The sequence below is a fragment of the Chelon labrosus genome, assembly GCF_963514085.1.
Source record: "Chelon labrosus genome assembly, chromosome: 20".
NCBI classification, from domain to species: Eukaryota; Metazoa; Chordata; class Actinopteri; order Mugiliformes; family Mugilidae; genus Chelon; species Chelon labrosus.
This window is the reverse complement of record NC_140353.1, coordinates 5,161,477-5,187,430: the sequence shown is the minus strand read 5'-3', so window position 1 is coordinate 5,187,430 and position 25,954 is coordinate 5,161,477. Positions and strand designations below refer to the sequence as shown.

The window sequence follows — 25,954 nt, the reverse complement described above, 5'->3', positions numbered from 1 at the left end:
AATGTGCTATTGTTAGCATATCTGGCTAAATGGGGCTACAGTTTATGTTTTAAAACGCCCTGGACTGAGATGAGATTAAATATTATATTTATAAAATAGATTGGAATTTGGTCTACTTTGATTTTAGTCTCAAAAAAACTAAGACAGTTTGAATTAAAAGATGTGATTGTTAGCTTGTTTAGCTACTAGCTTTCAACTGGCAGACTGCTAACAAGCACATCATTAGCTTACATAATTATTTTGTTATTATTTTTTATGTTACAAAAAATAGACTTTGTGTTTGGTGTGGTGTATTTTGTTTTTAGTCTTGCATAACAGAAACTAAACAAACTGGATTAAACAGTGCTGTACCCCTGCTTTAACTTATGACAGATGTTAGCATGGTAAAAAGTTTAATACCTACAGCATGTCATTTATTTCCTACAGTTACAGGTTATATTACAAAAAATATGACTCTGTAAAGGAATTAGTGATTGGATGGTGCTGTTTATTTTTTTTAGTCTCAACAAAACAAAAACTAAATTATCTGGATGGAATAAATAGCACTCCTCTGCTAATATGCAAACGTTAGCATTTCCAGCTAACTAGCTTACCATTGCCAATTCACCATGATGAAACACATCATTAGCCAACAAAATTATTTATTATTTATTTTTTTATTTGAACTGGATGCATGTAACTGTGTGTTCCTGCTTTGCTATAACATTAGTGGCATCCGTTGGCATGTCCAGCTAACTAGCTTACTACTTACAACCTGCAAAGGAGCAGATGATGTATTTACTTTCTAAGCTTAACAAACCCTACAGTAAGTTGCATGATTATAATAAATGTTATTGTATGTTTGTCTGCTAGCGTGTCCAGCTAATTACATGCAGACTAGTGGCAAGAAGAGTGTCATTAGCTAACAAAATTATATGCTAGCTCTGCTTGTTGTTTGTTTTGGGGACGATTACCAGTAAGTTGTGGGGAATTACTCTTGCTTCAAGACAGAAAAATGCAGTTTATCTACTTGTGGATCATCAGGTGTTCACTATTTGTATTTGTTTCAGATGTAATGTTAACCTTAGTCTTTTAGCATATATATTTTATCTGTTTTCTTGTTTTAAACGAGTAAGCTGGACAATTATAACACAAACTAGAGGGTTTGCCTATGTATTTCCAAATCTTCCACATTTTCCATTTGTCCCAGTTCTGTTTTTCCATATGCCGACCTGCTGGCCCAGGCGCTGGGCTTGTCACCGAGCAGGAAGTAGCCATGAGCTGTGCAAAGATAAAACCGCATCCTCTTTCATGGCACGTTTTGACCTGGTTTTGAGGACTGAGCTTTGCAGGCTTCCGAACAGACACTACGGAAAATCGCCTCCAGACAGTCTAGTGCTTTCCATTTCATCTGCTCTGTCACTGAACACACGCTGACTGTTGAACCGGTGAGTTGAGACAGGAGCTCCCTGAGCGTCCGTCACTGGACCATTGCTGTATCGGAGAGGAATGTGAGAGAAAAACCAATCTAGGACATATGAAAGGGCAGGTGTGATTGACCTGCCCGATCTGCGATGAAACCTCTGGAGTGGGAGCGAACGTGTTGGATGGGCTGAGTGTGATTGACGGAATCTTAAAATGATGGTGGCAGCTTAGTGATGCGGTGGAGCTGATTGATTTCAGAGACCCAGAAGGAAAGCCTTAATACACCAGGAGGCAAGATGTACAGTTTGTTCTTTTGTTTTACTAAGAAATATTCTGCCTTCAAATGAAGTACCCATGTTCACAAGCAAATATAATCCATATAAGACAATCTTTTATTCATCCCTCAGTGATTGTGGTATGCGCAACCTTGTAGATGAAAGGTTCAAGTTGACGAGTTGTGACATGTGGAGGTTAATATGTTGAAATTTAGTAGCATAGAGTTTTCTTTGTAATTTTAGAATATGTTGCTGTTTCCTACGTTAAGTTACCTTGTTGTTAGCTTGCTAAACTGTTAGCTTTGGTGGCTTCATCAACAGTTGTCTAGCAGTGGTGTTCTCACGACTTAGAGTACTGTAGTTTTTATAACTATTTATTAGTGAACTTTAGATGCTAGTTTTTTTTTCCACAGTTCAAAATAGCTGTCTGTTCCTGCTTTTTATGTGAAGCTAAGCTAATGGGCAGCTACAGCACATATATTCATTTTTACAAGTTAATGAATGTATGTGCTTAAAAGTTGGAAAGCACGTTGTTCATTTAAGACATTTATTGAGCAAAACTGGCAAATTTGTTGACCTTCTGTTCGATATCATTTTAAATTTAAGACTTATCCTGATGTATCCCTTTGGTGAAGGCAAAACTGTTCTTCAAACTCCATAGAATCTTATTGAATCAGAGAAGGAACATACACTTCATGTCTTTCCTTTCATGCAGATCTCTTGGGACTTTGAAATATGAGTCCCCAGTTAACAAAGAGGAAGTTTCTTGAAGTCCTACACAATCCGGGAAAGTTTACATTTGGATCTTTGCTCAGCTGTTACCCGCTCAGACTTTTCCCCAGTAGACTCATGGCGGCAGCTGTCACGGTTTCCCAAACGCCGAGGTCGAAGGTCAGCTGTTGGCCCCTTGTAGACTGGTTCCCATTTGGCCGACCAACGTCAGAGTCCAGTAGCTGGGCTGACGCAGAGGAGCGGACTGCGTGTGATGGGTTGTTTTCACAGCGTTTTCCACTGTATCAGCTAGCTGCTGAGTTTATTGCTGTCTTCCGGAGTTGAAGTGATTTTTCTTTCTTTGGCTTCATAACGCACAATATCCTCTTTTACTCCCAGAAGACAATACGCACCCCCCTCAACTTGACGGTTGTTCACTCAACCAAACGAGGTTCCCACAGGGTCAGGCCTCGTCCTCTCTCTTTCTCTCACCTCCTTGTTCACACAACCCCGCTTCACATACGTGAACAACCTGCTATCCAAACAGGACCCTTTCTGTGTCATCGCACACATCCACAACAAAGGCCTCTCCCATCACGTGCACTGCCCTCACCTCTTCAAAGGCTGTAATCCAATGAAGACAATAACAGTGCAACAGATAAGTGCTGACGTCGGTGCGAATCATCTCTGAGTTTTAGCTCGAAATGACATTTTGCGTGTGAGAATGAGGCAGTCGGTGCATTTTGTGTCAGAGGTGAATACGTTGACACTTCAAAATGTCAGATTCTCAGCGGCAGTGAAAAGCAGCTTTTGTTTTATACATTGACCAGAGTGGATAAGTCTTGGGGTTCAGTTAGAGTCCAGAAGTTTTCTCAGGATAATGGCTGAGAATATTTTTTTTTGGTGAACTGCACAGTGGGGATCTGTATCCTAAATGACTCACCCTGGACTTCCTACGTGTGTCTTTTCCGGTCATCGTTTAGGATCTTGTGAAATAATTTAGATTCTTTAGCTTTGGCATAAAACAGATGTAGACGTGGGAAAAAGTTTGTGCCGCTTTAAGTTAAAAATTAAACAACACAAATATACAAAATTTCCTGTCACCTCCATTATAACAGTTGCTGGACCACAAAGAGTAGAGTTGTGATTCTGTATTAGGTGTCGAGTGGGAGAGAGCTGCTGATAAACTGCAAAGCTACAACTAACAACTATTATCTGATGAATCTATGGAATAATACTGTGATATTGCTGAATTTGGCCATTTTCTGCGTGTTGTTTGGATGTGATACCTCCTATCCTCATACATGCTGAGGAACAGCGCCTGGGCAAAACACGTCCTGCAGATTTACTGATTCGCCACGAACCCACAATAGAAGCGCTACCCATGTAACTCTTATTGTCCTCTCTCCCCCTGCAGGGTCAGCTCTCCCAGGCTCTTAACGGCCTGTCAGACCGAGCCACCGAGGCCAAGGAGTTCCTGGTGCAGCTGAGAAACATGGTGCAGCACATCCAGGTACTTACAAACGTACGAAACATGCAAAAAAACTGGTGATTTTCTTGATTGCAAACACGCGTAAATAATCTGCATAAAATGCTCGAATCCCAGTAATAAGCCTCTGATCTGTGTTTACATTTTGTTGCCGAGCTCTCGACCCCCTCTGTGATCGCAGACTGTGAACAAAAGCTAGTTTGCAAATTCACTTGCATCAAAGCTGAGGCATATTCTCAAAGCTCTCTTTGTTGGATTTGCGTGCAGGGATGTTTAGGACGTCAAATGTTGATCTGAAATCTATAAAATAATGAACACGTTCACACGCAGCTTTATAAGCTCAAACAAAAACAGTTGGGTTGCTACTAAAATATTAAAATCAGCGATAAAACTCATCCCTAACAGAAGCAGATTTAAGATTCACTCTGAGTGGAACCGCGTCTCCATTCACGTCCAGCAATATGATGTAGTTACACCTAACACACTGACCAGGATTAAATGTAGATGCTCACGTGCAGACAAAGCTGTGGTCAGCATAAGAGGGCGATTAGAGGAGGATGGTGGGATTAAATGCCCTCGTCGATAATCGTCACACGGTGAGACGCCGCTGAGGCACGAGGGTGGAGAAGCAGCAGGGGGAAGTTAGAGGAGAGGAGATGAAGAGGGAGGAGTGAAAATTTGAGATGTGAGAAAACGGATGGTACGAGGCGTAATTGCCGTTGCATGATTCATGATCGTTTTACTCACACCGCTCGTTTGAAGCCTCAGCAAACTATCCTTCCTCCGTTTAACTCCACTATAAATCTTTATCTACATTGCGGCGTTAATCCTCCTAATAAGTCAGCGTCCCAGTGTGTTCTTCTACTTTTGCATATTGTATATTCATCGCTCAACCTCGCCTGAACTTCTCTGCATATTTTCTGCCTTTAGATGCTTTTCATTCCTTGTCTGGCCTTGTGATCTTGCAGCCCGTGTGTGCGTTTGTCCCGCAGGAGAACGGAGTGGAGTTTGAGGCCTGCTTGGTGGCGCAGTGCGACGCCCTCATCGACGCCTTGAACCGGCGCAAGGCCCAGCTGCTGTCTCGAGTAAACAAAGAGCACGAACACAAGCTGAAGGTGAGTGCACGTGACCCGACCTTACCTTACCTGGAAATCCTGAGCTTTATTTGAAATGCACATTGTGTTGCTGTTTTGGAGCTGGACTTTAAATCTTGTTTTCAGCTGCGTAGGTTCGACTAGATGTAGCCTGTGTTTGTGACAGACGAATAAGCTGTCTCTGCAAATCAAGCTTCATATTGCAGTGGAAAAACACAAACTGGGTGCTGCCTGCTAAAAAAAAACATCACCCAAGCACATTTTATGTTACTGATCATAAAGGTTACATGGAGAAATCAAAGCCAGTTCCATTCATTTCTGATGCAGAAATCATTTTTTTGTTTAAACCATCTGCAACACATGGAACGGGGGTTATAAGTGAGAGGAGGAGGGAGAGATACATTTGTGCTGTGCAGCATCCAATTTCACGCTTGGACGCTCTGTAGAATCAAGGTTTCACACGTGTAGGTGGTTTGAGAAACACAGCCTGTGCATGGCAACATGTGAGCACAGTCACTTGCAGCACTGACGCACACACACACACATTTACGTCCTGCTTATTTATTTTTTTTTATTTCAAATGTGAAGCACTTTATCAAAGTGGCAAATAAACCACTTGCTGTGAGATTATTAGTGATGTCAGGCCAGTTAACACCCACAGAGCTGCACCCGTTTTATAGCTCTCTTGCCTCCTGTAATCAAACGGTAATTTATAAAAACGGGGGTCACATTCACCTTCCAAGAACACACTTCACGTTAACGGATGTAGAAGACAGAACTTCAGGGTTTTGTAGTTTTATGTGTGGCTCTACGAATCAGGTGGAACAGGGTCATATCTTGAGCTAAATATTCAAGATATTCAGATAATAAGGCTCAGGATTCGGGCGGACACAGGCATATTTTAAGATATAGGAATCGGATGAAAAAATAAAAGAAATAAAAAACATGGACTGTGCAGTATATAAAGATGTGGTATCACATGAAGCTGCCTTCTTGGATGTGCCAGAAAATTCAGGAATAGGCAAAGAGGTGGAGGATGAGTGGAAGCACACAGCTAGCAAGCTACGAACTCTGTCATTTAAAACAACCGCATCCTAAATTATTATAACTTTAAGACTTTGGTATAATTTAAAAATATGAGGAATATAAAAATTCATCAGGCTGTAACATGACATGCTTATTTCTGCTGGACGTTTTAACATGTAAGTCTATGGAGATTAACTCACTTTTGGAGCCAGCCTCTAGTGGCCATTTGTGGAACTGCAATTGTTTTCGTCTTGGCTAAAAAAAAGCTAAAAAAAATACATAAATGTCCTTAAAACCTGCACCCGCTGCCAGAATTTCAGGGCTTTAATATTATGAATGAAACTACGAGAGTGTGAATGACAAAACTTTTCACTTTAAGCAGACGATTTTGCTTTTTTATAAATCAGAATCAGTTCTCTCTCTCTAGCTTGTGACCGTAGTCCGCAAGCACCGATCATTTGTGAGTTTCAATATCTAAAGTTGTAGAAATCCAAGACATAAACAGTAAAATCTTTCACACATGTGCAGCAGCTACAGAATTGCAGACATTCCACTCATTGCCTGCAGGTGTCAGTATTGCAGTTGCTGTTTCTTTTGTTTACCTGTAGGTGGCGCTCAGTAGCACGGCCCCATAACCCGCCATGTGTTATAGGAGGTGCAGGCTCATAGATAAGGAGCTTGCTGTGATTTATTTATTGTGGCTTTGTGCGCAGTTCCAATAAAACCTCTCCTGTTAGTTGACGCGTTTTCCATGATGGACGGATGCTTCTTGACGGGCGCTGACTGGACACGTTCACACCTCCAACACAGAGGAATTTTAATGATTTAATCTCGCCCGTCAGCCCGATGCCCCCATGTGTTGTTTGCAGAATATTAACGCCGGAGAAGCACATTCCTCCGTGTGCTTTCAGTGTCGATCCCGCTTGCTTTCTTACTCAGAGGTGCTGCTTCCATCAGAGTCGATGATTCAAGATAACTTTTGTTGTTTTTTTCTGATTATCCCCTGTAGCTCGCTTTATAGTTTAGGTAGATGCCTGTAGAGTAAAGAGGAGGGGAAAGGGTCACTGGAGACTTATTTTCTTGAGTGGATCTCCAGTAATTGAAGCCCCTCTTACACGGACACTCAGTGGGAAGCTTTTTGCTTCATTAGCATGTGGCTCAGTGGCGAAGGTCATCCTGCAGCTTTGACTGAATGAGACCTGTTTGTTGCCTCAGTCATTACAATGTGGTCCTCTGTGTGTTTTTCCAGATGTAGCATCTCAGATAGGATTTACTTGCAGATGCATTTTACTCGCATCCAATTAGGAAACTAATGAAGCGCCGTGATTAATCCTGATTTAGTCACACGAGGCCAAACCATAAAAAGAACTGAAAAAAATATATAGAATCAATTAAAAACAGATGAAGCTACTGCAGCTGACTTGGCATCTCCGACAGAGCATCCCGCTGCCGTCCCGTGGCCCTGCCTGCTGACAATGAAGCCCGGTCGCCATGGTGACTGGGACACGTCGAGCTTGTTGTTTGAAGCCGAGAAGTAGTCCTTCATGGCGTGAGTCAGGTTCATGTTTTTTTTTTCGCAGCACATCAGGAGGACTGACCCACGCGTTTGTTTAGAGAGGCAGCAGAGGCGGAGGGGTTGTGTTATGGAGGCTCGTCAAACAGAGAGGGTTAGAAAAGCTCCTTAACCGAGTCGCCCTCAAACAACCACGACTTCACTGCCAGGATTTCACAAACACTGACGTCAAACTGCCACCGTTTTATGTTCCTAAACGCAGGTTCAAAACATCTCCACATAACCGTCTTACCTGGAAGACATTTTCAAAGTTCTCAGGTTTAATTTTCAACCAAATACATAAGAAAATCACCTTAAAGTACCGTTAACTGATAATCCATCACAGTGATCATTGAGCAGCTTTATTTCTTTGTCAGAATTTGCTGCAAAGAGTTGGGGCTGTGCAATTCAGGTGCTCTGATATCTAATAAAGGATAAACAGTTAGCAAAGAGCTTTATAAAGTTGTTGTTCGGCATCAGACTCTGAAGCCTGAGATGTCTGAGCTTCCCAAAAAGCACCTAAACGCACCTACAAAGAGAGCCATTAAAGGAACAGCAATATTTATACGATTATCTCATGCATGATGTTAGCTTAGCTTAGCATGCTCCTATCAGCACATTTAAAACAGATTTTTTAGCAGATTATATCTTTTTCTCTTTCAACTTTCAACTCCTTGATAGCAGGACTTTGTCTTTGTGCTAAGCTAACTGATTCTCGGTTGCGTTTACATATATAATTCACAAATCGGTATGAAGGGAGCAATGCGTTTCACCCCAAATGTCCTACATGCTCCTTTAAAATAATCTGTATTCTCTAAAGCATTCGTCTCATCTCAACGTCGAAACAGAGTGATGAGTGTAATTAAATTCGCTGTGATAGATCTCGACCGCGTTTGATTTGACTGAAAAAAAAAACAAAAAAAAAAACTCCAGCATGGTCCTTTAATGTCGTGTGGCGAATCTATTAAACATGATCAAACAGAGGCTCGGCTGCTCGCTGCGTTCGGTCGGGGAGATACGGACTCGCAGACGCAGCCGTGGACTGATGAAGGCTGATTAGAGCGGCACAAAGTGAATCAGAAACGAAGTCGGCCTGCATCGCTTGCCGCTCGATGCAAAGTTTGCCACTGGATGCTTTGACCTCAGGAGACCCAGCACGGGTTGATTACTGGCTGTTGCCTCTCCGAGACTATTTTTATTTCTGCTGTCGTGATTGGCTGTCCCCTCTGTAGACTTCTTGTCATCCGATTTAAGTGTTTTGCTCCAGGGATCTCTGCTCCCCTGGGTCCTCCTCACTTTCAAGCAGGAAGAGTTTGGACTTGATAGAAATATAAAGAACATTTGCTTCAAGTGTTTGTCAAGTGTGTGTTATGGGAAGATGAGCATGAAATATTACACCACCACTGCGCTTGTTGGAGCTTGTATCATCAGTTATGTAGGTAGTGGTTTATGGTCTCTGTAAAATGTGGGTCCATGGTGATGTTCAAAACCAAAAGATGATCAGTTTACAGCAAAATAATGTGGAGAAAAGCAGAAAATAATCATAAATGAGAGGTCATAACTTGGCATTGTCTGCTTTTTTTGTTGAAATTTTAATGTAAATAGTTAATTGTCGCTGCTAATTGTTTTAAACTTGAATCCCTTTAGTCCGAATGTCTTTCCAGCTTCTCAAAGGTGAATATTTCTTGCCTTTGTACTCTATGTGGTTGGCATTTGAACATCTTTCAGTTCAGTTCACTCGATTTTAATTCGTTTTAGAGTCAGACAATCTTCCAAATTGTCTCAAGGTGCTTCACAGAACCCAGAGAATCTTTTTTAAAGCGGTGGTGGCGAGTATGTCTGTGAAGGTTCTCGGCCATCCAGGTCAAGAAAACAAGCTGAAACAACCGTAACAAGGTTCTTGAAGATGCTTCATTCAAGTAGCTTCTCTGGTTCTAAAAGAGCGGTCCGGAGTTGGGGTTTAAATAGGAACATCATCAGATAATTGACCAGATATTCACTTGTCGTTGGAGGAAACTGTTTTGATCCTGTTTTCCTTCCCCAGTGAGTAGTTCTCCAACATCCTTATTAATGTCCAGAGGCTTCAGTCTCAAGGTGTGAACGGAGGTGAAACTCTTTTTTTTTTGTTCAGACCATCTCCCCTGTTTAGAGAGAGGCTTTCCAGTTTATTCCTGTGGCAAGTAAAAACTCAACAGAAGCAAGCAGATGAGCACAAATTCAGCAAATAAACATGATACAAATAAGAGTAGGTGGTGATACGTGGGAGATTAGTTGTGGATTAAACGAACATTTTGACGACATCGCTTTGGGAAATGAAGACAGAAAGAAACAACTGAAATCAGCCCTTTGACCTCTGTTCTTGTCCTCGTCATGTTTGCAGGCAGCTCTGCATCCGTTTAAGTATTAGTAATAATAAGCGATAGCTCCTCGCTGACAGCTGAGTGTCAGTAGAGGTGCTACTTGTCACTTCCTCTGACGATCACTGCAGTGTGCAACACATCCTGTTATCCATCCTTTCATCCAACAGTTGCTCCAACAGAAATTGTTCTTACATTTATATCTTTCTCCTTCGTCCTTGATGTGAAAACATCCTTATTTTTCCCTTTATATTCTGCTTTTCTCTGTGATGACGGACCACAGACTGTAAAAAAAGTGGACGCCACGACTGCTCCTCAAGGCATGTAGAGCTCCTCCTGGTGGCTGGCTGCAGTATAAGTCACAAGCTCCGCCCCCTCCATGTTAGTGGACGGGGCTTGGTCCAAACTAAAACACTAAAATATTGCGTCTTTCTCGCGCCTTTTTGAAAGAATTTGGCAAAAGATTTGAACTCAGCTGTTCACAGTTGCTGCCCACATCTATTCAGGTTACGTTCATTAATTCAAACGAACTTAACTCAAATCGACCTTTATGAACAACTGGTTGTTTTGCTACCTCCATGTTTCTGTCCCCATTTGAAACTCTTCACCTGATGTTTATTAGGAGTTGAACAGATTATCAAAGGTTTACACCACCCCTCTTAATCTGAGTGTAAATTCCTTGAATCGTGTCTCTGGATCCTCTTCATGCAGTTTCCAAAAACTATTACACATGCCATAGTCCTGACTGTATGGTATGTATCCTATGCACCGCTGTATGAGGGCAGGTTAGGTAGCTGCAGTCACGTTATCTTGCAAGGCCAAAAGTGCTGCAGTGGCCTAATAATTACAACAGAAACACATAGATAAGGTAGCAGTCGATTTTTAAACCTCTAAAAACACCGTACAGCAGTTAGCAACAAGCATTTAGCAGCTGAAGAGTCAGGTAATTCCCTCAGGTAAGAGGGTGGAGTTTGTGCTTACATCTGCCTCAGGATGAATGATAAAGCTGCTGGTTGCTGATATGGAGCAACGTTAAATTTTAATATCAACGACTTTCTTGTGTTCCCACCTTCCCAGAGTGGCCGTAAAAAGCCGTTATTGCAGCTCTAAATGTTAAAATAAATAAATAAATCATGAAAATCCTTCAGCTCTTTGTTATACAGCATATTAAAATGCCTTAATGAGTCCTGAACATTTCTCACTGGGGGGAAGAAATTAAACCTGCCATAACCAACATGGATGATCAGTTTGAAGAGATGTATTGCGGTTTCTTGTGTTTTTCTCCCGCTGCGTTTAAGATTGTTTCAGAGGCACTGTTTGAGCTGCTGCCACAGCCACGGTTTGTTTCCTCTGTGGGGGAAACTGTGGCCCACTTACACAGCAGTCCCTGCCCTCTACCGGCGTCCCTCGATCCGCCATCTCATCTCCTTCTTCTCACTTAATTTCTCCCAACTCTCATCAAGATGCTAAATATCCCTCCTCCTCTGCCGCTTCGTTCTCGGTTAAATTCAGATGAATGAATCTCGCCCTTGCGCTGCTTATCCAGTGATCATCTGGCAGAGCGGTATAGCCGCCGGCAGCTTCCGTATCTTATTGCGAAGCTGATTTAAAGCAGATTTCAGGAAAGTTGACTGGAATGCTGAGAGAAGCAGCAGTGAGCGCTCAATATGAGAGGAAAGTCTAATAACTTTTCTCTCAAAACGAGCAGGATACGATGGGAGCTGGGGTTTTTTTCCACCTTAAAGCCAGATTCCTTTACAGTAATTGTGCTCTGTGACTTAATTGAGCATTCAGAGGAGGGACAGCAGAGCGATTGTTGGAAAAAGGCAGCGACAGCAGCGAGAAACTCGTCCTGGAAACGCGCCAGGCCACTGCAGGGGTGTGGATGCTCCAGGCTTGACACAGCAGAGACGGTTTGGCCCTCAGCCACGGAAATATAGACCAAATCATCAAAGCTGGAGCTAAATCTCTCGCTGGATGGCGAGAAAGGTTAAACAAGGTCCCCCGGATGATTGATTTCAGCGCTAAAAGGGAAAGTAATGAGAACAGGATTAGGTGCGTCTCCGTAAATATTAATTTACTTGGAGTGCAGTCAGAGCTGCTGTTTGTTTTCATTTGTCTGACGCACAGGAGAGAAGCTGCACTTTTTATATTTGGTTCATTCACACTGACTGCATATGAATGGACCAAGGCTTCCTCATAGGGATGTAAAGCCGCAGATATGTTCCAGAGACTCTAACTTCAGCTCACCTTTGCTGACTTTACTTAGGTTTACGTTCCCTGGAGTTTGCAATCAATAAAAACACAATTAAATAAGCAGAAGCAGTTGAAACTGAGAATACTCAATGATTTAGTTAGTTTGAAAACATCCCGAGGTTACTTAAGACTATTCGCAGCTACCATCACAAACTGAATAAAACACAAGTTCTTGGTTTAAGGTACACAACATCAAAGAACTACCGGTAACGGCTGTGTCTCGGCTTAAAAGTTGCACTTGAACGCACCACAAAGACTATAGCAAACGCCCAGCTAGCATGCACGTTACACAGCTGTGCATTCGTCATTCGCTTAATCTCACTTGTCACGCAGTACATGTATTAGCCTGGAGTCTCTTCGTCGGAAACTGAATGTGCTGCTGCAAAGATCTGCCGGGCAAATCAAATCGCTTGGGCGGGCCATGAGTGCTCCTCAATAGTGAAGCCAAAGCAAGTAGAGCTCCCCCTGGTGGCTGGCTGCAGTATAGGTCACAAGCTCCGCCCCCTCTATGTTAGTGGATGGGGCATGGGCCAAACTAAAACACTGGTGGTTTCTGTCATTTAAGGTGGTTAATATAATGTTGGTTCATGTTCAAATGAAGTTTTGTTATTGGTTAGTTATCTGACGCTATAAAAGCAGGATGCGACACTCTTGTGAAGCGGCCCAGAGCGTAGGAAAAAATAAATGTACGAATAAGTGCAGTGTATAATCCAAAATCTCTTTGTAGCTGGTGAAGACAGAGCAGAGCGCATTATATATTAAACGAAACTGCTCAATCTCAAGATGACGTCGCCCGTATTCCCAGGAAACTAGCGTCGGTTTGACCAGTGGGAGGAAGTTGAGAAGCGTATTATCCAAATGTCGTGTTAGCAGACTGTAATTAGCATTGGGTTTGGATAAAATCCATCTCTTTGGCTGCATCTTTCAACGGTAGCTTGGTGAATAGTATCTTATTTTTGTGCTTACGGGACTGTTGAATCAGATGCATGTCTCAATGCACCATATTATCTTGAAACTGCTCAGATCTTCTTTCATGCACTGGAACGGATCTACCATAAGTTCTTAATGATTCCTTTTATCATCAGAGTAAATTGAATGTTCAGGCTGCACCTGTGAGAGCCCAGTCAAATATTATCAGCTGTTTGTCTGTGGTACAGTTTGATGCACACATATTGACGTGCTCTGACTGCAGTCGTCGGTTAAATCATCGTCGTGCATACAGTCGGTCTCCGAGCGGCTGCAGGAAAGGATTTTCCTCTCCATTCAGCCCCGGAGCCCCCCAGATAGCAGCACTGAAGTTTCTGTTTCCTAGCAACCCTCGGTCCAGCACCTCCGTTTATTTCACACTGCTGCAAAGAGGCCGTGGACATCAGTAAGGCGCCAGAGAGGGAATCTCCCAAGTCGTGTCCATCAAAATGTCCAATCAAATCAATCAGATATTTCACCGTTCGTGCAGTAACTAGGTAACAAGACTGTTCCCCTGTATATAGGTTCTAATCACCAATAATGGGAGGATGTAAATGCATTAAAATCTTCTAAACGGCAGTAGCATCTTCTCTTGTCGCCTGTCTCTGATGTAACCAGCGATGACTGTTCGCTCGGGCCCCGGCGTGTGAAAACAAAATGTCACTTCCCCTCCGTCGGCGTCAATAACGGGATCAGTTGCTGGCGTCCCTCTCCCTCCGCTCGGCCGCCTTGTCCTCCCTCGATCCGTGTCTCAAGAGAAAAAAATTACCCAATCAATCAGTTTGACAATCCTGCTGCTAATCTCATTATTGGTATTCCTCCCGGTCGCCTCGTTCAGCTTCTCCTCATCCGTTAACGGCCTTGTTTAATCTGCCGGCCTCCCTCGTCCACACTTTCTCCAGCCTTTTCTTTCCTTTCTCCCTCTCAGTGTCGCCGTTTTTTTCCATTGCTCATAAACTTTTCTCTCTTCTTCCCCCATTTATCCACATTTCTACCTCTTTATGCAAATTTACTCCCCTTCCCCTTCCCGTCCCGTCATCTGCCATATTTATATTCTCATCATTGTGCATTTCACTCGCGTGTGATTATTATTCACGTATGATTATCTTCCGTGTGTTGGTTGCTGTTACGCAAGAGTATTATATTTGCAAAATTTGAATCTCTCTTCCCTCCATTTCTGTTTTTTCCAGGTGGTGCGTGATCAGATCTCCCACTGCACGGTGAAGCTGCGTCAGACCACGGGGCTGATGGAGTACTGTCTGGAGGTCATCAAGGAGAATGACCCCAGCGGTTTCCTGCAGGTAAGAAGCACGGCAAGTCGCTTTCCTTATTTATTTTTTTATTTTTTTATTTGACAAAGTGTAAATGATAAACGAAGTGGAACAGAAGATGCAAAATGTTGCAGAGAGCATCATGCGCCAATGTTTTTTTCATCTCGTGACCCTTGAGGATGAAACAAAAGTTAAGATTTCTGTCTTTAAACTCTTCACGTCCTCTGCGCGCCGGAGCACACACGGCTCCTTTGACATAACCACATTTAAATGGCCCCAGCTTCCGAACCACTCTGACTCTGTTCACACGTGAGGAATGAAAACTCCCTGACGTTTCTTGTGAAAGTGTCAGAAAACTGGAGGTGAGGCAGAGGCAAAGCGGTGGGCGTTTGAAGTCGGTACAAGTGAAGCGATAAAATAAAAACACAGATATGTATTCAAGTTTAAGTAACTAACTGTAGCTTTTTTTATTCCTGAAAAAAGAATGCAGAAAATAAAAGAAAACCCTAAATGAAATAGGGTGCAATACTGCACACATATTAATTGGAAGTGTTCTAAATGTTCACTAATCATAACCTAGTATAAAACTTGTAACATGCTTTACTTAAAGAACAAGTAGAGCTCATCATGCATGTTGGATACTAACATGCAGCTTCCAATCTGAGGCTTTCTGTTAGAGATTTAACGGTGGTTTAACTTCTCTCTCAGATCTCTGACGCTTTGATCCGGAGGGTCCACATGACGGAGAGCCAGTGGGGGAAGGGGACTCTCACCCCGAGGATGACCAGTGACTTTGACCTCACTCTGGACAGCGGACCGCTCCTGCAGACGATCCACCAGCTGGACTTTGTACAGATGAAAGGTACAAAGTTTTACCCAGCTGAGAGCCAGTGTCTGCTCTGCTGATCATCCTTGAGCAAGGCAGTCTTTTAGTCAGGGAAAATCTATATATGCAACATTATGACCACTGACAGGAGAAGTAAATGACATTAATCATCTTGTGACGATTCAGTGTTCTGCTGGGAAACTTTTAGTCCTGGCATTCATTTGTGTAAATGTTACTCAGACATGTAGCACCCACAAGGTGTTGACCTGGCCTCCAAATTCACTAGATCCTAAACTGATCAAGTATCTGTGGGATGATCCACTACTAACAACATCCTACTAACAACATCCTGTTGCCAGACACCACAGGACACCCTCAGAAGGCCCATGTCCATTCTCTGATGAGTCACACCTGTTTTGGAGACAGATACATATACATGTGTGATATTTATGTGTGTACTATCTTTTTAAATATATTACTGTGGGGGAGTGTCCTTCTTTTTCTGTGACAGCAATCCCCTGAGTTTGCAGTTGCAGTTTAAAGACAACTTGTTCCTGCGGTTTGTCCTCTATACCTTTAAAAATAACAAAGATGAAAACATATCAAGAAGCAGACTGAGTCGGGGAGCTTGCGGTCAGTTGCATTCTGATGTGTCTGCATTCACGAATGAAACAACTCACGACCGCATTATTGATCCGTGACTTCTAATGAAATTCGTGAAAGATTTATGAGTGCGAGCGTCTCTTTCAATATCTCGGCGGGCTCTAACCTGGCCTGGTTTTTACCCCCTCCCTCCCTCCCTCCCTCCTCAGTCCCAGCTGCTCCCATGCTCCAGCTGGAGGAATGCTGCACTCAGAACAACAGCGCCACGTTGTCATGGAAACAGCCGCCGCTCTCCACCATCGCCGTGGACGGATACATCCTGGAGCTGGACGATGGAAACGGGGGGCCGTTCAGGGTAGGTTCCCTGTTCTCTGCAGGCGCTCTGTTCTCCCCACCAGTTGGGGATTTATTTATTTATTTATCCGTCCACCTTAACAAACGACAACATTACTTTTCCTTTTAAATGGGAACTTTTGTTGGATTTACATTTAGATTACAAAACCAGCCGGAGTAATAATTCACCTTTATAGGACGCTGCCTGCCTCTAACTCAACAAAGACCTGTTCATTTGGTGCCGCAAGGACAGTAGCTCAGCCGAGGGGGGGCGTGTGAAAGCAGCGTTTTGTGGCTGAAATCCCTCGGCCATAGTGCTCCGCTCAGGTCAGGTGACACGGCGTAGCAGTAACGGCATTAAATGACATGCCATCAGAAAAAAAAAAGAGTCTCTAACACAGCTGTCTACTGCGATGATCCTGCAGGAAGTGTGATCCGGGATCAAAGCGGCCTCTTGGAGCTTCAGCATGTAATCCATCCTCATAAGACCCTCCTCAGTTCTCTATACGCCGAGGTCGCTGCTTTGTCACAGCAGCAACTTATACCTCCTGAACAATTCCCTCAGCACAAAGGCAGAGGATATCTGTGTCCCAACCTCTTCGCCGCCATACAGTAGACCCGTTGACTCTCGGAGCAATCAATCTGGGAGATCTTTTCCACTTTTCTCAAAGCGATAACAAGCGTTAACATTTGGGATGTACTGTAGCTCCCAGCCGAGGATTTTAAATCATCTTTTATTAGTGCTCACCGAGCGTCAGTAAAAATTAGTCTTGTTTCTTATATTAGGTCAGGAAATCGTCATTTTTGCTCTTTAAACCCGACAAAGCCTTGAGGCTGAGACTTTGCAAACTCAGCACACAGCAGGAAAGAAAGAAGTAATGTTGTAGAGAAGGTCTCAAAGGTTGTCTCGTTGTGGAGACAGTAAATCATGACAAATTGTCAGGTAGCTGTGAAGTAATTGACAATTTGAGTGCACGTTAATGGTTCTTGGGAATAGGATGTGGCAAAATGTGAACAACTTCAACAACAAACAACTTCAAAATGCACGCTACCTGACAATCTGCGTGCATTTTGAAGTTGTTCGGGGATGTTTGTTGTATTTTCATCCGTTTATAGTGTTATGATGGACAAGTAGGTGTACTCTTCACATTTTGTCACATACTATTCCCAAGAACCATTAACTGTTTTTTACAACCTGGACCTTATTTTTGGCATAAAATATCATCGTTTACTCACCCATATAACTTTGGTGTTATTTAGAGTCGTTCGTCAGATATTTAGATATAGTGGGAGTGAATGGGGCACCGAAACGCAGCCTCTAAATAACGCATCATCAGCTGCGAAACTCGTTCGTTTTGGGGAATAGCACTAGCGTATCATAACAACATATTGAATATTGGTGAAATGAACAAGTTTCGCGGCAGATAATGCGTTATTTAGAGACTGCGTTTCGGTGCCCCATTCACTCCCACTATATGGATATACGCCATGCACCCAACAAACATCCCCAAACAACTTCAAACTTATCCTTAAATCCTAAAATCTCTGAACCTTGAGTAGTTCTCTAAATTTGTGAGATTTAATGAGATTGTGATTTTCTAAATGCTGCTTTGTTGCACAGATTCAAGACGTTACGAGCCCCTGACCTTTGAAAATACTGTATAAGATCCCATCGCTTTTATCAAGAAGCTAATGGAGAGAAGGTTTTATGACTTACACTGCTGTGACAAGACTGTAAGCCTCTGTTTTAGCCTGTATATCTAGAAGAAAGACCAGCACATGTCCTTCATGTTCATCTGAACAACTGTAGCAGCATAATTAAAGCAGTTTTTACTCAAAGACCTTAAAACATGAGATTTCAATCAAAATACTGGACTTTTCGAGCCCCGATGTGCACAGTTACACTACATCTTCTCCGTTCACTTATACATTTCAGTTTAGTGGCTTCACTGGCTGTGTAATGTGGACGGTCCAGCAGCTGTTTCTTCAGGCATCCTTGTGTTTTAATTTAGAAAAAGCAGGCGGTGACCTCAAGTTTCCTCTCGTCTCCTCTCTGCGGCCCGTTAGCTAAAACCAGCTGGTGGTAATCTCTCAGCCTTTCCAGTTCATATTGTGATCTGTAATCGCCAGTTTCATCCCTCTGTCTTAATTACAACTGTTCCATAAGAGGGTGATCATTTGCATCTGATCTGCCAACTGCATCCGCTCACTGCTAATTGGTAGATAGTCGATGCCAGATTGCGTTACAGCCTGGAGACATTTTCCCGGAGTTTTCGCTGTTAGCTTGTGATTTATAACAGAAATGTACCATAAAGAGCATCTCGCAGCACATTTTGAAACTTCCCAAATGATTTAGTGTGTGTTTTTAAATGTTAATTCAACCTCCAATCCTTTTCTGTCATACCTGTGATTGATACACTTAGCCAAAAAAGAAATATATATATATATATATTTTCCAAATTGCGAGGGAACTTTTCTCTTCCTCCTCTACTTTCTGACTCACTGAGTCTCGCCAACGCAGCGCCACGCTGAGCCTGGCGAGTTGTGTCCCCGGGTCTATTTATACTCCAGTGTGGGCCGCCGCACCCACGCTCGGTTGTACGAGCTCACACTCTCACTTATCATCACCAAACCCAAATGGGACACACCCTCAGAACAGCCGAGCCTGTCTGGTTTACAAAAGACGGACTGTTCCGTGTCATGATTACGCACTTGACGTGTCTGCCAGCTTAACAGGAAGTGTCTCCTTACAGGAAGTGTACGTGGGGACGGAGACCATCTGCACGGTGGACGGGCTCCACTTCAACAGCACGTACAAGTCCAGGGTGAAGGCCTTTAACGCCAGCGGAGTGGGCCAGTACAGCAAGACCCTGATCATGCAGACCTCTGAGAGTACGTTGAGCTTCATCTTCTCCTTCCCTTCCTACTCGCTGTAAACAGTTAAGGAAAAAATAAACCCTTAGCGCAGGATTCATCCATGTATTCCTCTGATGCTGGGCAGCCAGCAAGTGTTTTATATTAAAGTAGTTCATGCAGGAAAAAGTCTGTGTTGGCAATTAGTGCTTCTTCAATGAATGTCCTGACCTCAGACGCACTCACAGGCCTCGCTGCTTTATTTGTTATTAAGCAAGCAAACTTTACTCTCAGTATTTTGATCTTTTCAAAGCAGAGCTACACTTTAAATTGCCCAGGCTAGTGGGTATGCCAATATTAGGCACCCCCACCCCATAGCAATGACACTCCTTGATGGCAGCAGCCATCCCCAGCAGGTTGCAGCCTTACACAGGAACACACACAAAAACGCTTCAACTCAAATTCACTAGACCCCAAACTGATCAAGTATCTGTGGGATGATCCACAGAGGCCCCTCCCCTCAACCCATAGGACCCAAAGACCCCCCACTAACAACATCCTGTTGATCAGACACAAAATGATCAGGAACTCCTAATTGTGTAGCAGCAGCAGCTTTTCCCAGAGAGTGGTCATGTTCTTAGCTTGTTATAAAAGGTCTGTGCAGGCGGCAGGACCTTGAAACCACGTCTCCACCGCTGGTCAATCATGTACAGATTTTGATTGCAAATTATAGTGCATTCGCATGCTCACATGGTCTTATTATTTCCTGCGATTTTTTTGTTTTGTTTTTCTATCTTTGCCGTGCTTTTAAGTCAGATGGTGGAACCACTGCGGTCGCTACAAACAAAGTGTGTTGGCTCTGAGCTCATAGGTGTTTGCAGGATTTGATCAGAGGGACCGCTGCATGGGATTCATTTCAAATGTACATGCATTATTAAACCATCTGTATTTTTTGTTTTAAAGATGAACATGCAGGTTGCAAGTGCCAAAACACATTTGCACAGTTTGGGTTAGAGTTACTCCATGTACACCATGTTTCTGCATATTTGACATCAACAGCTCTGCAAGGCATGTACCAGTTATTTTTTCCACTTATTTAGAAAAAATTTAATGAATGCACAATTACACCATTTGTGCAAGATGGCAGCACCCAATTTAGTCATACCTCTGGGGAGTTGTCATGTCGTCCATCTTTATCTGCAAACTGTTTTAAACTGTAAAACGACAATTGCTTAGTTTGTATCTCGGCTCTTTAACATAACAAATGCAAGGGATCTGTACGAATAGTGCTAAATGTTATGTTATGCATTCATCTTAAAGAACACGCCACCAGTAAATCACTCAAATATTAATATAAGTAGTAATGAAACTAGCAGTTTTGCAGGTAATAGACTCAGCGGTGGAGCTGCACAGGTTCAAAAGAGGTTCCAAACAAGCTCAGCCTGCAGGTGGTCCGTCCAAATGAGCCAAATAAGCAAATGTGGCTGGGCGGACAGGCGTGCGCGGAAGAGTCCAAACGAACCGCTAGATGCAAAGACAGAGCATAGAAGATGCAGAGAATAGCCTGATAAGACAATATGTACAGGAGGAGAGCTCATTAGAGGAATGAGGAGAATCAAGGTGTGTATGCAGGTTAAACGTGAGAACGACAGAAAGAATAATGCACGACAAAGAGAGGGAATAAAATAGAGAAAATGTTATAATAGAGCAACACATTTGGCTGGAAAACTAATTGGATATGATTTTGTAATATGCACCGCCAATATCCATTAATAGAAGTGAATATTTTCATCTCTTTTACCTACCATATGTTTGACTTTATATCTTTGATTCCCAGGTGGATTTCACCGTTCATACAGACAAATGTAAAACAGCTAACTTTTTAATATTGTTGGAGGAAGCGCACTTTTATTGCATCTTGATAGCATTTCCATTGATATTATTTTACTTGTTAATGCCGTGATGATCTGTGCCAGTAGCTAATAAGGATAGAAAACCTATGTATTATCCATGATTCTGTGCTTTCCCTCCTGATGTGATCACACAGTCTCTGCACAGTTTCTTTCCATTTTTTATTTTTTATTTTTTGGGAGCGACGTGTTCGTTCTACAGCAAACAAATCTTATCTGAAACCCAGAAGATCTGAGGAATATTAAATTGCCGCTGCCTGACTAAAGTCTTGTATCAACAGAAACCGAAGCGCTTAAAAATCTAAGGGGAAGGATGACGTTCAGATCTTCTTTCTTTGCAAATTCTTTTAGACACAAACCGGTTGATTGTGAGTTTCAAAGGGATCTCAAAAGACTTTGAAACATCGTCGGCCTGTTTTATTTTTCATCCGGCACAATAAAAAACACCAGGGAAAAATATCTGTTTAAGATTTTAGTTCGCTGGCAGCGGCAAGAAGTGAATTCTCTTTGAGCTTTTAAATCAGGGACATACAGCTGTCATGCGCTTGCCTTCCCGTTAGTTAAATTCTGCTTTGCATAGAAGCTTATCGTCCGTCGGTGGATATGAAAGACCCGGACGGCGTCCCTGCCCGACAGAGAGCCCTCGGGCAAATGCTCGGGGCTGCACAAACCGATCTAACCGCTTAAACATCTTTTTAGTCTGCAGCCTTCACCCTGACCAGCTTTGAGTTTGTCAGTTTTATTTCTTTTGCGGAGCGGAGAAGAAGCAGCCCTTCTCTTTGTTATTTTCTTCAGGTGGTGTGTCTCTAGGAGCTCTTTTGTTTCATTTTCAGGATCTCCCCTGGTCTTTCCGTCCGCTGAGCTGAACCAGCACTCCTGATCAAATCTGCTTTTTACCTCCTCATCCACCCCTCCTAACCCCTCTACACTATCTGCTTCACTGCTTCGCTCCGATCTCCTCCTTTCTCCCTCCTTTTTCCCTCTCTTCCTGAACTCCCCCCCTTCCCCATCATTTCACATTTCAGCTGGACTCCCTCCATGCGATATTCAGTCTATAGGCACAGGTATGGGTGGCTCTCATTGCTGACTGTTTCCACTTTAATCCCCCCTCAGGCCATTGCCTGTTTCATCAGTGAGGTCTTCACTCTCAGACACAGCAGGTGGGCAGTTTGCTGCGCGCTGTGGGCTACACTTATTAAACCAGGCCTCCAATAAATGTCTTTGTCTTATTTCCTTGGGGAAATGCAGCCACGTAATGAAACTTCACTGCACGTAGTGACACCAGTGAAAACACGTGCACAATTAGGTCCAGTGAAGCCCATAAAAACTGCAAAGGCCCGCCTGTTTAACTCCCACATTTCTCTTTATATGGACGATAGAAACATGCTAATGAAGTTTTCAACACTGAGTCAAACAGTATTGCAAGTTTATTGTCGGCAATGTGATTGAACCACCTCGGAGAATAACGTGCCGAGCAGAGCAAAGGAGCAGTTCGCCTAAATTACGATAAAGGCAAAGCTGTGCGCTGAGCTGATGCTTTGTGTTTTATTTGCTGAGATCTTTAGAGCTACTACACCAAAATTAAAGCCGGTTTTGTGTTTTTGGGACAGTATTTGGCACAGTATTTTAGCATTTACCATTATAACTAGTTTTTCTGGTAACCTGACGAGTGTAACGTCAAAATTCACTCTTCTTGTTGCTCTCGTTTTGGTCTCCAACACCTCCTGAGGAACATATCTGCTTCTTCACCTCTGAAATACTTCCTTATGTTCGGGAGCTGGTTGCTAACTGTGTTTGTCAGCAGTTTGTCAGGTCGTTTTTTGAAAAAAAACAACAAATGCTGCTGCAGTGAATTGAGCAGTGACGGAAAACCAAAACAACGAGCTGAAAGAAGATAAAACGCTCAAAGCTTCAGTGTCTAGAGGCAACTCACTAAAGGGTTTTCATATAAATATGAAAGTAGATCCAATGTGATCCAGTGTTTAAAATGAGTTCTTAAATGGTACAACTGCTGCTGATTTTATTTTCAACTTCTGCTAATTACAGCAGCACAGATTCAAATTTTAGTCACGTCCACTTGGACTGTCTCTGCCGTAGAGGCTCAAAGCTCCTCGGCAAAGAAAACTAAAATCCTGACTCAAGATCCACTTACAGGCTTTCGGCTGCTTTCCTACAGTCCTGGCATTTGATTGGTTGTCATGGAGACGCTCTCATGGCAACAGAGCAAACTACTGAATCCACTGACTCCGGTGATGAAGCAGGACCCGTCTCCTGCTGCTTCTTCTCGGCATTTTTTTATATTTTCGGCGAACTGAACTTTCACGACATTAGATGATTAGAGATTTTAAAGATTGTTTATCTGATTTAATAATTAATTCATCTAATTAAATCATCACAGGCACCATCTGCTGTTCCACGCAGGTGCCAGATTAAGATTTGCAGACTGTTTGACACAGGTTTGATATTATAAAAATATTAAGCTTATTAAAGTCTAAGTTAATTTATAGAGTATGATTCTAAGGATTATTAATCATAAGTGATTTTAATAGTGGTAGTGAATTTACTGCTCATCTTCCATGCTGTTGTATCCTTCATTTAGAGATTTTACAGTGACTTCACCTCATTTAACCGTCGATGTTCATATAATCATGATCGTTGCGTCCAATCTTTACAGCTGGTGATGTTATCAATGCTAAACAACAGTGTGTTCCTGTCCACAGTTGCTTGGTTCACCTTTGACCCAGCCTCCGCTCACCCCGACATCGTCTTCTCCAACGACAACCTGACGGTGTCGTGCAACAGCTACGACGACCGGGTGGTCATGGGCAACACCGCATTCTCCCGCGGCGTTCACTACTGGGAGATAACGGTCGATCGATACGACAACCACCCCGACCCGGCCTTCGGCATCGCTCGCGGCGACGTCCTGAAGGATGTGATGCTGGGGAAGGACGACAAGGCCTGGGCCATGTATGTGGACAACAACCGCTCCTGGTTCATGCACAACAACTCGCACACCAACAGGTAACAGAGGAAGTGACGAACTCTGTTCTAATGAAGATGTTGTTTCCTGAAGCAAGAGTGGAAAGTGAAAATGCATTTTTGGAGGAAAACAGATGTTGTAAGAAGTAGATCTATATATTTACCCTTTAACACCTAAGCCTAATCCAAATCCTGCTCGCAACACATTAAGTTTTAAAGGGTTAAGGGCCCAGACTCACCAAGTATCTAAAAGAACTACTGGCAACGAAGGCCGACTGTGACGTTTCCCGGCATATGATGTGTCTGGATCAAAATGTTGCACTTGAACACATCATAAAGACCTCAGCCAGTGGCTAGCTGGTACAAACGTTCTGCATCTACGTGAAAGGAAATAATTCTTCCTACCAGCAGGTGGCAGTAGTCTTGATTCGTCAATCAAAGGGGGAAACCAGAAGAGCCACTGTTAGCTAGGACGTCAAGAAGCTAGGAAGAGCTACAGAACTGCAGTTTCTCTTCTCGTGCACTGGTTTCCTAAGCTGATCGGCCAATCAGAGGGATTTCTATGACCGACTCGTTCATTCACCATGCTGAATTAGCTGAAAAGCCACAGACAAAGGTCTAATTAGTGGTAACAGTGCAGAAAATAGAGCCACAGATGCTTACCGATGCCTGACACAGGAAAATGGCCTACCGTCGGCTTGAAGTGTGAGCAAAATGTACATCTAGTGTCAAAAATAAAACTTCTTCTGCTGCCGGAAAATTACCCTGTGAGTGACGTGACATATAATCTGAAAAATAACTACTTGCCAACCATAAAGAAAGTGCAAGTACTTTTTATTTCCTCTGCAGTAAAGTTCAGGATTGTTCAAATGATATGCAGGATGTTTTCTTTGAGCACATCTTTTGTGCGACTACCTCCTCGTTTAATTTTCCTGTGTGTGTGTGTGTGTCGGTGCAGGACGGACGGTGGCATCACTAAAGGAGCTACAATAGGAGTTCTGCTGGACTTCACCCGTCGGATCCTCATCTTCCTCATCAACGACGAACAGCAGGGTCCAGTGGCGTTCGAAGGCTTGGAGGGCGCCTATTACCCCGCCATCAGTCTCAACCGAAACGTCCAGGTAGAAAATTATTCTCTTGGTACACATACTCAGGCTGCAGACTAGTTCAAGTAGATTATTTTGGCTGATTACAACTGGATTTAAACACGTCTCATGGTACAAATATGTGTTTCTTAAATCTTACAGTGTTTTAAAACACCAAAGAGGTCTTGCAATAAATCACTCTTAAAAAAAACAACAGTTATTTAATCAAACATTGCAATGGCATATTCAATAGAGAGCTTATTGTCCTAATATGAACCATGTAGTAATGTGTACAATGCTTGCTGCTCAAGATTTATTATTAAATCTATGCAATGAGTTCCTAGAAGCTCCAGGGAGCGCTGTTTCCTAACACTGAATTCACATCTGAGCAATGCTGCAAGTAGAAAGTGGGGTTTTTATACTATGTTTACCATTTACAAATATTGGTGTTGCAGTAATTGGTGGTATTTTTTTGCAGTTAAAGCATGTAAATGCATGTAAGTCTCCCCTATCTGCACTGAGACAAGAGGTGAAGACTGCTGCACACACAGAAAGATAAAAGTTAAGCAGAGTTTTTATAGATCCAGTGGAAAATCCTTGAAACTACCTGTTTTTTCCAAAAGAAATTACTTTACAGTCCTAAATATTTCTGACCTTGCCTGAAGCTGACAAACAAAACAAAGAGCTTCTGTTCAAGTGTGTGAAAACTGTTCTTTCTCTGGGTCGGGCATACAAGAACAATCTGTGCTTCATAAAAGTGAAATAAGACTAACATCGGAGCGAACGGGATCAGGCGATTAAACCTTGAATGAGGAATCTTTAAAGACTCAACAACAGTTAGTTGCTTTGAATTTCTCATTGCTACCGGCTGATTTTCTCATTCCTGGTGAGGAAATAGCTCATTGGCCCCACCTACAGGAATAAAAATACATTTTTACCATAATCTATTAACTCATATATT

At 42.8% G+C, this 25,954-nt stretch overlaps 1 protein-coding gene across 2 annotated transcripts in view; it reads left to right on the top strand.

Moving 5' to 3' along the window:
• The window catches only part of trim9 (tripartite motif containing 9), a 41,206-nt gene that overhangs the window by 10,475 nt on the left and 4,777 nt on the right, over positions 1-25,954 (top strand). Inside the window, exons 2-9 of one of the 2 annotated variants that reach the window (XM_084569795.1) lie at positions 3,808-3,903; positions 4,872-4,994; positions 14,321-14,431; positions 15,110-15,263; positions 16,040-16,185; positions 18,917-19,055; positions 23,647-23,950; positions 24,867-25,029. In XM_084569795.1, the coding sequence (XP_084425921.1) occupies positions 3,808-3,903; positions 4,872-4,994; positions 14,321-14,431; positions 15,110-15,263; positions 16,040-16,185; positions 18,917-19,055; positions 23,647-23,950; positions 24,867-25,029 (1,236 nt within the window). Of the gene's footprint in view, positions 1-3,807; positions 3,916-4,847; positions 4,995-14,320; positions 14,432-15,109; positions 15,264-16,039; positions 16,186-18,916; positions 19,056-23,646; positions 23,951-24,866; positions 25,030-25,954 lie in introns of both variants that reach the window. The other variant, XM_084569796.1, reaches the window with a different exon arrangement.